Genomic DNA, 14,664 nt, shown 5'->3' with positions numbered 1-14,664 from the left:
TGCTTGTTCTGTAGACTGATATACTTGTTGTAAATACTGTGTTTTAGAATTGTGGTTTGTATTTTCGAGCCTGGTTTAACATTTCTCATTAAGGGAGTGAATACCATACATTTTGGTGAAATGATGAATCTTGATAATTCTTTAATGGCTGGTATTGCTGCAAACCATTAGTGTGGAGTGCTCTTGGAGAACAATATTAGACTTATCTACAAATTCTTGTATCTTCTAAGTGTTGTTTATTATGGAAGTGATTGCTAAGCTCATCCCTACCAACAGAATTCGTCTTCTGGCCGAACTTAATATAATAGTTGGATGGATTTTCCTTTCCTGAACTCTGCAGTTAATGGGGAGGATGATTTAAGGGTGCTATCATGGATCTGTTCCTGGAGGAATAGGGAATTATGTAATTACATACAAGATGCACAACCAACAGTTGGAATAGGGAATTATGTAATCACATACAAGATGCACAACCAACAGTTAGTTTAGTTAATAATTAGCGTAGAAACCCGATGATGTAGACCACTTTTAGTTTTTTTGACTGATAGGCATATAGAAACAAAAAAACTACTTGACAGATCCTTTCAATCCCTTATCATGGTACTGAAGCTATTTGTTTAACTTCCCAATCTGTGCAGGTTAAAATTACAAGGAAACTTGTATTTGGCGCACTGTTGTTTAATTTTTCGTACTATGTGCACTGCATGTCTTTTTAAAACTTCTGGTTTTCAAGCTGAAACGCGCTTATAAGTTGTTTGAGACATCACCCAACATCAGATTTTAAAATAGAGGGTTGAATAACTAGCTACCACGGGGTTTTATTGTCTTTTTTTTCTGCTTGGTAAATTTCAATTTTCTCTTATGTGTCAAGCTACTTACGATTTTCATCACTTCTGTTGTGCCATTTGCAAAAGTTGAATGTTCAAAGACGCCGATAGGTCCATTCCACAGCAAAGTTTTGCTGTTTGCTATCATACTGCTTATTGTGCTCAAGGTTTTAGGGTCGATATCCAAAATTACATCATCATCCAAAATGGATTCGGTGTTTCTTAAAACGCCAGTGTTTTAATCAGAGTTTACTGCAACCAGAACATCTTTAGGCACAATTATTTTACAATTGTTCCTAAAGACGTTCCAGTAAATGAAAGAAAAAACACAGTGATCATTCTACTCGGGGAGGGGGGAGAATTGGTTATGACATTAATACAAATAAGAGCATGCCTGTAAGTAAAAAAAGAATGAAATTCATATGAAACTTACCTCGAAGTATCGTGGCCTCCTCTTGCCTAGCACCACAGATGACCAGCTGCTGTTCACACACCTGCAGTACAGAGTGTGGGTTGGTGGTAAAGTATCCAAACAGTCCTCAGCTGTGGCCTGTGTCACTATAATGAAGGGGATGGATATCACCCTGTCACCCCTGTAGTGCTAGCAATTGGCATTGGCTACCACCCTAAACACTGTTACATATGTGGGATAATCAGGGCTTGTTATGTGGTCCTTGTATCTTGCTGCTGACACCACTGTTAAGGAATTCATCCTACTGGGTGTAACTTCCACTAAACTCTTAAGTAACTAACAGTCTTTCCCACCACATACTTGTGGAGGAACTCTGAATTTTTACTCTGGTAATGTGAAACGAATGGTTCAGTCATATGAGTAAGGAGTAGTGTATTTTATTTCAGTTTACCTCCTGCTGGTATCTTGGGTAATAGGATCAGGTTTTGTTTCATAGCTACCACAACCACTCACTGAACTTCACATTTTGTATGCACATTATTTACATGAATAGAACAATCAAAGCTTCAATGCCTGCTTTGGTGATTTTTGCTGGTGTTGCACCCCATCTCTTTCCCCCATAAACTAACCAACCTTCACTGTTCATTTCTAAGTGTCTAACTTTTGATTGATCTCATAACTAAATCAGACCAGACCCACATACATCCACAGGTTGAGAGACTCAGCATTGTTAATTCGCTGGATGTACTCGTAGATTTCTTAAGCGAGTAATGTCTCGGTTTGGTGGGTTGTGGTTCAAATTGGACTTCCTCCATCAGCAGTTATATTGTTAGCAGCATCTACTTCTTTCAATTGAATTCCTTATTGCCTGGACCCCCAGTAGCGAATCGTGACTTGCCTGTAGAGCCAAAAAGTAAGAAAGCAAGAAGAGCCTGCATCCTATTTCTTCACAGTTTTATATTCAGTAATTACTTATTCCACAGTCTGTCACAAGTCTTGCCTAGTATGGCTCAGTATGGATGCAGTATGTGTTAACTTCTCTTCCTATGTCAATGTCAAAGTTACTTTCTGACTGGCAGTTTACCGCCAATCAGTTCATCTTGGCACCAAGCCCCTCGAGGCTTACAACCATTTTTTGTTTTTGCAACGGACCTTTTGCGGTCATAGTCCTTAATGTAACATTCTCTCTGATGAGAGTGTGGGTTTGTCTCATATGGGTGGCCTTTTGTCAAGTGTATGTCTCGCACAAATAGCGTGTTATCAAAAATTCTTCCTTTTGCACTATATACAAGACCTCTGTCAGTCCAGGCTTTGTAAAGGAGATCATGCCTAGCGTCACTGCCTCTACTGATGTATACTTGCATAGTCTGCTCGGCTTTGGGGCAGACTGAAATACTTTACTGAGGATGGCTGTGATACAGTACTCCCATTTCTGAAATCCACAGTGGTTGAACAGTTAGTAATCTAAATGGAATTGCATTTATAGTCTATCAAATGTTCCATCTATAATGCAAAATCAGTAATATTGATTCACACTTTAATATCACAAAGTGGTTGTTAAGATTTTGTATAAAATTATTAAAATATGGTTTATTGACCTTCAGAAACACAAATGAAACAAAGGTAAATATTTATAGGCGCAGCAAGCATTGAAGCTTAACATTCAAGCATACAAAAATTTCTAAATACCAAGTAGCATGTAACATAGACATTAAAAACAATTTTTAAGTTAGACATCTGTATAGTACCAACATAAAAATGTAACTTTCTAATACAATATAACTATATGGAGTCGTAATTTGCTGACTTCCACTTCATTGCTGGGAGCCCAGATGGGAGAGATATCCAATTTGGGTTGACTAATTGGATGAGCTACCAGAGATGTGTGCTGATTCCTTGTATTTCCTGTAGGTGGTGATAGGTTCATTGTGCAAGTCCTTCACTTCTTTCCAACATATTTTGTGTCCTTCCTCATATGCATATTTTGCTGATTTTTATTTTCTGAGCAAGCCTTATATCAGATTGTATTAGCTTTTGAAGAATTCTGCTCCATTGAATTAGTTGAATTTTCAGTCACTGCCTTCATTAGAATGCATTTCCTTTGTCTGTGAACCCTTAGAAGGGTCACTCAAAACCTGATGCCTCCTGGTTTTCTTCCAGGCCATGTAATGTTGCGTACAGAATGTATCGTCAGGTGAAAATGTAAACATCAATGCAAATGGCTCTCAGGTTTCAACACTGGAAGCCAGGTGACTGGGTTATAGTAGTCTTTTAAAATAGAGGATGAGATTCACTGACATGAAGAATATTTGTGGGGACATAACAGTTAATGTGATCACAGATGTTGGGTGAGGCATGCTAGTGATGGTAGTGGGCTGAAGGACATACCAGGTTGTCCATACATTGCAGTGATGGCAGAAAATGAGGGGAGAATGGATCAGTTGCTACAGGAACACTCGCTTATTAAGGCCTGGAATGTATATGTGAGAGTGGGAATAGGCCATAATGCATTGAAAACAAAACTAGAGGCAATTTGGGATGCAGGAAATTGTGTGCCAGATTTGTTGCATGAATGCTAATGCCGTATCACAAGGAACGGAGAATGTGGGCTTGTGCTGATGTTCTGGAGTGATACGAGACTGTGGGTGACAATTTCCCGAACAGTTACCTCATTAGAGATGAGACTTGAGTGTACCACAATGAACCAAGCCAAAGTGGCAGTCTGTGGAATGGTGAAACAAAAATTGGCCAACAATTGGCTATCTGCTGTAAAAATCATGTATTCTGTCATTTGCTACAAGGGAGGGGATATGCTTGTGTGTGGATGTCTGGAACAGGGGACACACAATTAGTTTTTGCTGTGTGAAGGCACTGAAGAAGCTGAAGACACAAATTTTGACTGTGAGGTCGCTGAAAGGAAAATATTTTCTTCAGCATGACAGTGCCAGGCCCCACATCAGCATTCTCACAATAAAGACCATTTTCTGAATTTGGATGTACTTTTCTGCTATATCTGCTGTATGGTCCATGCTTTGTGCCATCAGACTTTATGTGAAGTGGTGAATATGTGGAAAAATGAATGTAAGTCCTTAGAGGCATGATGTATTCGACGTACGAGTTAGATTTGCATACCTGTAATGGTATCCAAGAAAAACTTGGAGGCATTGGTTCTGTAGTGACCATCATACACATCAGCTGGCATTAACGCAATCCATACCACAGATAAAAAGGCCTTTGGATGTGTGTGTCATATTGTCCTCTGTGTGTTTAAATTTCTGTAATGTAGCAATAGTATTGTCATCTTATTGTAGATAATTTATAGTTTCACCCCTTGAATTTCTGTAGTATCTGTTATAGGTTGAATTTAAACTTGACTTGGACAGTATTTCTGATAGGGAGTAGATAAAGTGGAATTTCATTCTATATCACTTAACTTCACTGACTTCCAGATTCCTCCATTAAGGTTGGTACCGGAAGTCACATGACAACCCTGCTTTACCCACATTAAGAGAGAAAGCATGGCTTGTCATCTTCCAGTTTGACTTCATCTTACATTACTAATCCTGTGAATGTATGTAAGTATGGTCGAGTCAGTGCATGTCTTTTGTTTGGCTAGGACATCATGAGGTGATGTTTTCTTAAATCATCCATGTTTTCTCATTTTTCATACTCTTATTCAAGTGTTCCTCCTGGTTTGTGACTTGCACTTTATTGCAGTGAAAGCAGCAAGTCCTGCTTTTGCATTTACTCAGCTGGATTTTATAAGTCATTTAATTCTGGTCCCCTTTAATAACTTAACAGAAATGTATGAAATTTACTGGTTGTGAAGAGGATGAGAGTGGTCTTATAAGCACTTATCTGTTAATATTATTCATGGAGGAGTTCGAAGATTGACTGAACTTGAATGTAGGCAAAGGAGATATAATTGTATTGATATGTTACAGGCAGGCCTTTTTCCCTTTCTGTTTCAGCAGTACAGCATAGTGGAACTTTTTAAATAAAACGCAAGAATTATAAAATGAAAATCTGTTACTGAAAGTGAAGGAGTAGCAGAAGCACAAATAAGGATAGCATTTCATTTTAACTTAAATTTGTTATTTTGTATTTTGGCCTCTGTATGCCCCTTCTTGCAGTTAGTTCTCGGTTAACGGCACTTTTAGTTGTGTAGTTAATGTGGTGTTGAATGGTAGGGTGAATTGGAGTAATGAATGTGGAAGAATGTGATCATGGCTGTACAAAGTGTTGGCTGTGCAGGTTTCTCTTCTCTTATAACTGTCTGTATAGACAAGATCTTTAAAAAATTGTTTCTTTACATAAAACAGTGCACAGTTTTTTCTTAATGAATGTGAAAATTTATATCTCTGGAGTTATTGAAAGCAGGTCTGTGGAACAAATGATGAAGAACATCCCCTTTTAAACGAGTACTCTGTGATCAGTTCCTGTAACATGATAGATGATGCAGTGATGATCCAGTTCTGTCTGAATGCTGCTGAGCTTGTCCTTATTTTCAATAGCTATATGGCTAATGTAGTCCAAATCTTTAGTACTGTAAGTGGTTGGCATGGGAGACATAGAGGTGATACCCTTCATAGAACCACATATATTGAGAAGATGGCCACCAATGCCATTCCCTGTACCAAGATTGTATTAATAAAGGATTTTGATAAGAGGGCAGCATGCAATAGCTACAGAAACTGGTACAATTGCATGCATTAGCACAGGTTTTATGTTTGTAGTTGTAATAAAAGCTATACAAAAAAATATTTCAATTTGTTGTGTAATTTGTGTTTTACTCTCACAGTAAGGGAATTTGTTTCACAACCACTGAAATATGGATGGCTAAGGACATAGGTAATGGTGTGGTTTGAGTTGGATGGAATCAGCATAGGTTTCATTGGCAGTAATTTACCTTTGCAGTGATGAGCCTTACAGTTTTTTAACTGCAGTGATTGTTTATGATATTACTGCATATTCATTCATAACTGATACTTAACTGTATTGAGCATGCTTTGTGGGATTAATTTTATTTTCAAATTGTTGCTTTGTTGTATGCAGTTCTTTTTATTTGTTATGTACAAGTTACTGAACTTTCAGTTCCTTTTTTGTTTGTCTGCTCTGGAATTTCTTTCTGCATATATAATTACTTTCTAAGAATTTGAATTGAATATTGAATTAAATGTTACTGTTGTATACATGTGTTTTTTCTAACTATTTTAACATTAGTTTGTAAATGTTTAACTTTTAAATTTAGTTGTGCTGGTGACAAGTAAGAATTTTTGTGTTTTTTTGTAAATATAATTCATCATTGTGCTTGTGTTGGTACCACTATTCAGGACACACTGAAACTATATTAACTTCATTAGGTTATAGGCATTGTATAATGAATGTATATGTTGCCACTGTGTGTCAGCTTGCTACTGTAACAGGGTAAAGATAAATTATATTTTCATTCCTAAGGGTATTCAGCCACCCATCCTGAAACTGTAAAAAGACAAATATTTTATTGGTGAGAAGGATGAAGTCTTTATTCAGTTCCCATTTTGAAGATGTTCAAAATGTAACCAATCAGATTTTTTTTTAATTTAAAAATAGATACTTATAAGTCCTCATGACTATGTCAGGCAGTAGGTGAATAATAATGCATATTATTGCTTTTGTTATTTAGAATCTTTCAGGTAACATGAAATTTTCCTGAAAGTACATTCTTTTAAAGTGGATATTCTGTTAGTTCTGTTTGTGAAATATATTGCATGCTCTGCTGAGATTATGGCCTAGTGCTGTAGTTGTCATTGCTACTTGAGTTTGATGTGTTCTGTTTTCAGTAACATTATATCTATGAAAACAGGAATCGTGTCATATTTGCATCATTCTTTATCTGCTGTGTCTGTGTCTGCCTTAAAGTGAATCTTGCATATGACATCATCTGTTTCATTAATAATATATACATGGTGTTAGAAGTGGGCAGATTTACATTGCTGTCAACTTTTCATGTTAGTCAATAGGAATTTGTGATGGAGAAACCAATTTTTACAAAACACGTTCTCTCTGTTGGTGGAGTTGGAATCTTAATGGACAGCGAGCACTGAAATACTGCTTTGGTGAAATGTTAGAATAGTACATTTTTTCAGTGTCAGCATTTTTCTTCACAAAAATATCTGGTTATTTTGTGTTAAGTAGTTAGCAAAATTTAGATTATGGTGTTGTGCGTTATGGCACCATCTAGTCTGGTAGATGGTAACTACCCACTAGACGACTGCTGCTACTACTACACACACACACACACACAGAATCATAACTACTCGTTATCCAATTCTTCACTGCCATGAATAACTTAAATTCATAAAAGTGTTCAGAAGTCTGTCACAAATTTATTGTAACAAATTTTTTGAAATGTCTGTAAAATGAGCATCTCTGGTTCATCAGTGTTGGAGATGGAATTGAATGAAAGAGAAGTGAAGCACCTAATCATTTTGATCGGTTTTTCTTGCAGCCAAAATTTTATGGGCTGTCTGAAGTTGCTGAAGAACAGAAACAGTAGGCAGCATGTGAAGTAATACACAGCCATGAATTGGAATGTCTGGTGACTGTCTGCAGCTGCTGTAGATCTCTTCAGTAAAAGACAATGTCATTTTTTAATCTGTAAGGTAACTTTATTTATTTAGTAGTTTTGAAATGTGGCTTTGCAATATTTCACTTTTCAAGCATGGACTGAGATCAGAGACTTACTTGTTTGGTTATTTGCTACTATTAAAATTATTTGTTACAGTTCTGGAAATTCCCTACAGTATGAATTCTGTGCTTTCACAGAGGAAATTAGGGAGTGTGTTTAATATCTGGACCACATGTTAAATCATCTTAATTTTCTTACAGTGCTAAAGAAGAAAGATTTTTATGGGGTGTGTTTTGTAATGCTCAAGATATTTGACATATCTGATCCATAATTGTGATCTTGTAAAGTTGTTCTGGGTGTAGCATCATTCAAAACCGTCGGCAGTGATTACCCCAGAAGACTACAAGGAATGTGGGAGAGATATGAACCAGAATGAAACCTCAAGTCTTATTGCAGTTACAGATACTGGTGTGCATAATCTTGTCTGCAAGTGGCCTTAAAATGAAGGGTAGAATTATAAGATTATTTTGTGGAATCTGTATGTTGGCACAAATCAATTGGATGTGGTTGTAAATACATTTAATTATGACATAGAAAACTAATAATATATGTATATATGTAGACCAAGGGTTTGGTATGTTTTTCCCAGTACTGTGCAAGATACAGGCAGGAACACAAGGTTAGTAAATAGGATTAAAAGTTTGTGATGATGGTATATCAATACAGTTATGGTATTTTTGAACATTATCCATCTTCCGGTTTTCTTACTTAAAACACAGTTTTGGAGACTGGATTCTGTCACCATATTCAGGTAAACATCTACTCAGTTGGGCCTGGATCAGGAGATAGGGACTAGCTTTATTGATTGTACCCAACTAAGTACATTTTTACCTGAAGATGGAGCTGGAATCCAGTCTCTGAAATGTTTTAAATAAAAAGCAGGATGATGGATAATGGCCAAAAACATAATAATTGTAGTAGGTTGTATTTTATAATATTATAACACTAAATTTGCACTCAGTCTCTGCATTGTACAAACAGTTTCAGTGTATGCTTGATCAAGGAGTTGCTAAGAACATCATTGTAACAAGATCTTTTTTCACATTTGTAACAGATTTAGATTTCATAAACCCCTGTTAACGTTTCATTGAATTGAATGTGTGGTTAGACATCCCTTTAATAATAGAGTCTCCTAGGATGTGATAACTCTGCAGTTTGGCGTAGAGGTCCATGTGAACCATTTCTACCAGTCTACCAATCATGTCAGAAGATTAATCTTAATACTCACCACCCTGAGAACCTCAGTTCTTAGACTTGTATCCATTTGTTCATGTCATACTTTGCTTGTTATTGTGCCTAAATTTGTTATGATTGATATGTAGTAGAGTATACACCAAAATCAAATATGGGAGCTGGCTGTTGGTTGGCTCTTTTGCTGTGTCTTGTATATGTTGACATTTTGTGCTTAGTGTTCAGCTTTTTGTCTACTTATAATTTGAGTTCTTCATTTTTATTAATAATGATGTTTTATAAAATATCACGATAGTTATTCTGTTGCATACTGAACTGTCTCTGTCTTCAGGTTAAAACTTACACAGTTGAGCCTGGACCCAGAGATAGGGACTAGCTCTATTGATTGGGCCCAGCTAAGTAGTCTCTTACTTGAAGATGGAGACAGAATCCAGGCTGTAGAAGGCACTCTGCACCTACTATTAATGTCACTTACTTAAATTCAGAAAATGTCATAAATGGAATGCTTGTAGATGTCCTGCCTTGTTTTTAGAGATGTTGCATTCCAGCTCAATGTGAGGGATGCTTTCAGTGAGCTATATGATGGCTCCTTTTAAGTTCAAGGAGATTTTGAGAATGACCTTATGCTCTGCATGTTTCATTTCAAATTAGCTACACAAATTTTAGGTGACTTTTTTGGCCAGACATCAGAGGTAATCACTCTTTCATACAAAGTATCATGCAGTAATGTCCTGGAAATGACGTGCGTGTGCAGTAATACTGTCATGTCAAAAATATGCACAAACAGTTTTGCTCTGATTTAACTGTCACGTGAGAATGTGTGGTTGAGTACATGGTAGCCTTCTGTATTAAGAAATGTCATCTAAGTCATTTACAGCAGATTTAAAATGTTAATACAGGAGCATATTGACTTTACAGTCACTGCGTAGGCAGGTGAACAATCATAAAGTAAATTGTAACAGTAGTAGGACAGTGTAGAAGGTGCATCAGTGTCTTTTTATTGGAAGCAAAACTGGTCTTCCATGGCAAGTATTAATAAAAAAGTAGTTGAATGCTGTCTGTAATATTCTGTGATGTATTCTGTTTTACAGTGTTCATAAACCATCTACAGTTAATGCAATTGTATGTCATTCAGACATATTTTGGCAACATTGTCAGTCCTTTGGTCCTGTGTTCTTAACACAGCTTCAGAATTTAAATTTTATACACTATTATTTTCACGGAGTTTTTCTGTAGATTTGGAACATTTTGTTGGTACCTTTAGTATGTGGTTACTTTCACCTCCACTGTTTCACAGTTTTGCTGGTACCTCACATTATTTACATATTAAGATATGTTGTCATCCTTTCTGCTATTCCCTATAAGTTAAAATTATTTTGTGAAACCTTGCACTTTCACTGTTTGTTCACTGTTGACTTCTCGTGTTTCTTTGCAGTCTGTGCACTTTGATTTTGACTGCTGGCTGCTTGGTACACAAGTCCTATCTGCACATTTTGATTTTATGGTTATCAGCTGTTGAATGCTCTATATTATTTAGCACCAGTTCAAAAATTATGTTATATTGGTTTACATGCTTGTTTATGTCATGTTTTATTGACTGTATTTGTAAATATAGTACTGCTATGCATCCATGAGGTGTCCCTTCAGAATAAATTTTGGTATTTCTGTGGTATCTGTACAATGTAGAAATATGTCCATTGTAGATGGTTTATGAAACTGCCGATTCTAATCTCTCTGCATGGTAAGACAAATTAGTGGAAAGAAGTAGACTCATAGCATGAGAGAAGGTTGGAAGGAGAGGACTATGGTCAGTTATTAAATATTTACAAATTAACCACAGATGTTCTTTAGCATAATTTATTCTTATGATATTTTAATTAAGATACAGCTAGGCACATCACCCGTGTTTCTTGTTTTGAAAAGGTGTCACATGTAAACTTTATCAGATATTTCATGGCCAGCTTTGTGTGATAGGGGAACCCCAGGGATGAAGTGCCTTCCGTGTAGATTTAGCGATCTGTTCCACTAACCAGAGTTCTTACATTGTGTACTACTAAACCAAAAGAAGCTTCACAGTGAAGCATTACAAAACATAATTGTACTATGCTAATTGTAAAATGGGAAGTAAATATTGTATGCTGTATAGGCCTTCATATTTTATTGCCCCTATTCTGTTACCTTCCTACATACATACTAGCAAGAGGAAGACTTGAGTGTACTTAGTCTCCGAGTTTTCAATAAAAATGGCATGTTTGTTATCTTAAATTTTGTAACTGTAAAGCAGGTTAAATGCTTCAGTGGTGTCTGACCAGGCAGGTTGATGTAATGGTAATACTTGGACTTCTGTTCAAGAGGGAGGTACCAACTTTAAAACTCAGTTGGATTTTTATCAGTCACCTCCCTCTAAATATTTACGTACCATTCATAAGAACTTTCAGATTCATTGGGAACTTCTGCAGTTGAAACATCATCACTCATTGCCTAAGAATTGATCACTACTATCTTAGTACTACTTAAATGGCAGGGTGAGGTGTACATTAAAAGATTCCACTTGGCTGGTGATCACAGACAATAGATTGTCGAGTCTGAGCAATGCATCTTATTCATATATACAAAGGTGGAAGCATGCATTCCATTTTCCAAATGCATTGTTGGTTATTTTGCATACTGCATTGGCCTTGATGTTAATGTACTGCAGATAGAAATCTGTAGTGCCATAAACAGGCCTACTGCACTCCACATAATTATAAATTATTATTCTTATATTTAAGTGAATATTCATAAAAAAATCTTTCAAGAAAAGTTGTAGATGTTAAGACACGTATACTTTATGTCACGCGTTCATTCTGTATAACTTGAACCATTATGAGAAAGAGTCATCTTTGGTTTTCATGAAAAAGGTTATAATTCAACAGTACACATTGACATTTGGTCTACATGACAACTTTATGGTAAACCCTTCTGCCGTGCTAAATTTGTTGTAGATCCATTCAGTACTGTAGGGTAGGACAACCTCCCCTTTGTGAATTCAATGAATTTTACAGTTAAGATTTTGTTAACACAGGTATTTTTTTATTTACAGTAATAAGAGTTCATAACACCCCATTACTCAGTTTTTGATGGAGAGTTTGACTGCTGACTGGAGATTTGCGTTTGTTGTATTTTTCTACAGCCGTGTCTTCATGTGGTAGTCCAAGAAGAAATTTTTGTGCACACAAATCAGTCTCGCATATCAGGCTTTCCTTTTAGCCTGTGAGCTGGAAGTGCACAATGCCACAGTTGCTGAGAGCTCTATCTCTTTGGGTATAACACCATGTATAGTCTGTAGCTCTGTATGGTGTATGCTGTGTCCTGCTTGGCTTATTCTCTGACACTGAAGATGGGGTGATGTGTTTCTTCTAAATGGCAGTTGAAGGGACAACATATTGTTATATCCTGGAAGACAGAGCTCTTCATAACCACTGCTGTGAGAACCTCAGATCCTAAATACCGCTGTTTCACTAAAACAGACACAGTGCTTTTTGCCACATGTGCCCAATTCTGATGGCAGCATGCAGTGGTCTGCCTGATGGCTTCTGTCACTGAAGCTATGTAAGCTTCTACTAGTGTGTTTCTTACTAGTAAATTAAATTAAAATTAAATTAAATTAATCTGTGTGAAGTTTTTGGATCACTGCAGGAATAAAAGATATGTTGTTCAGCATTGTCAGATATAATAGGTGAATGAAGAATTAATTTGCCCACTTTTGCATGTGGCTGCTGATAAAGCAACAGTCCTCCCTTGTGCATGTTAGTCGTATAATGGTTATACGTGGGTCATTTCATAAATAATGCACAGGTTGGCAACGCTGCAGATTAGATGACGCAACAACAGTGAGCCTCACGTCAGTTACAGTTACAGAAAGAAATGCATAATTTTGTTTCATTTATAATGTAGTCTGTTCTTAAATAACGTGAGTTAGAAATTGAGCCTGCACGGTTGGGTATTGTGACTGTTGAAGATCAAAGGTTGTACATTAAGATCGAAACTTTACGTGGAAGAAACCTGACAAAAATCTACAGACTTTGAACCGCAGCTGAAATCACAGTCCGAGTGGAAAGAACCATCTTCCCCATGACTAAAAATATTTCGATGATCTCAATCAAAGGTCAAACAAATGATCTTTGCTTATGATCATGAAGGAATCATCATGACAGACAGAGTTCTGTGCGGGAAAAGTCACAGCAGTTTATTATCGTGACTTTATGCAAAATCTGCGCAGAAAAATGCACAAAAACCGACCTCAGTTGCTCGAAGCTGGGCAGGTCATTCTCCATGACAACGCTCGCCCACACATCAGGAAAGTCGTAACAGAAAAGCTGTGCCAATACGGTTGGGAGGTGTTGCCCCATGCTCCCTACAGCCCAGACATGAGTCTACCAGACTTCGACTTATTCTCAAAGTTGAAACAACCTATGTGAGGCTGTCATTTTCCCTCTCTGGAAGAGCTTTCTACTGCAGTACCTGAGCCTTCGACAGGTAAACAAAGATGGTGTCCTGGATAGAATAGTAAAGCTTCCCACACGTTGGGACTTGGTCATTAAGAAGCAGGGGGACTATATTGAAGGACTGTAAAGAGATATTAAAAAAAATGAACATGGACATAAACAAAAAATTGTCCGCATTATTTCTGAAGTGACCTACATACTATTCGGATATGTACAGCTGAACATCACGATTGGTTGGATAGCTCTCCTTCACATTTTGGAGGACTCAGGTTCATATTGGCCCCGTGTACTGGCAGTTCTGATTGAAATTTTTCATTTTTCAAAGCCCGACCAGCCAAATTCTGGGATGTTTCAAATTAGGCTGCAGATGTTTCCTTCACATAATTTCCAGTTAATTACTTGCTGATCAAGGTTCCATTCAGCACTGTTACTAACCATAAATCATAAACTGTAAATAAAAGAGAAGAACCAAATATATTAAATCGCCTCTAGTCTTTGCTCAAGTATCACCACATTTCAGTTTTGGATTTTTGTATCATGAGTCCTCTGACATGCCCTTATTTGTTCCTACTGTTCTCCAACTGTTTATTTTCTGTTTGTTTCTGTGGGAATATGTTCATAAAATTTCTTTTCCTTGGTGTCAATTCTGAAAGCAAAGCCAAACTAAGTTCTTTTAGCAGAGAATGCCTTGCTGTAGGCTTTGTTGAAGAAATTTGATGATTGATATGCCAGGTTCTCCATCAGAAGCATTTGTATTTACAGAACATATGGGAAATGAGTTTTCTTTCACTGCAAAGGTGTTGGCTGCTATTGATGATGGTTGGACTGCAGACATTTGAAAGGAAGTGCTGTCTGCCTGGATAGGAACAGGTGTTACAGAAGAGGACACCAGAGTCCTGCTTCAGGTTCTGGTGGGAGGTAGGACATAAAGGTCATCTTCAGGAGTTAAAACTGAAGGCAAGGTATTGAAGGAAGGTGTATGTAATGAAGGTTCAGGAGGTTTTCGAAGTGATGGTGCAGCAGAATCTGTGCCACATGGAGCTACCAGTCTGTTCAAGTGTATCCTTTTAGGTGTAG

At 37.0% G+C, this 14,664-nt stretch overlaps 1 protein-coding gene across 8 annotated transcripts in view; it reads left to right on the top strand.

Moving 5' to 3' along the window:
• The window catches only part of LOC111871789 (pleckstrin homology domain-containing family F member 2), a 37,368-nt gene extending 26,123 nt beyond the window's left edge, over positions 1 to 11,245 (top strand). For 6 of the 8 annotated variants that reach the window (XM_023865129.1, XM_023865127.2, XM_023865124.2 and 3 more), the window contains one exon: positions 7,730 to 11,245. Coding sequence is in view for 1 of the 8 variants with exons in the window: in XM_023865127.2 (XP_023720895.1) it covers positions 7,730 to 7,777 (48 nt within the window). In the remaining 7 variants the exon portion in view is untranslated. Of the gene's footprint in view, positions 1 to 4,688; positions 4,815 to 7,729 lie in introns of all 8 variants that reach the window. The other 2 variants (XR_002844097.2, XR_002844096.2) reach the window with 2 other exon arrangements.
• The last annotated feature ends 3,419 nt before the right edge of the window (positions 11,246 to 14,664 follow it).

Source organism: Cryptotermes secundus, unplaced genomic scaffold (genome assembly GCF_002891405.2).
Source record: "Cryptotermes secundus unplaced genomic scaffold, Csec_1.0 scaffold873, whole genome shotgun sequence".
Lineage (NCBI taxonomy): Eukaryota > Metazoa > Arthropoda > Insecta > Blattodea > Kalotermitidae > Cryptotermes > Cryptotermes secundus.
This window is presented reverse-complemented; position numbering and strand designations above follow the sequence as displayed.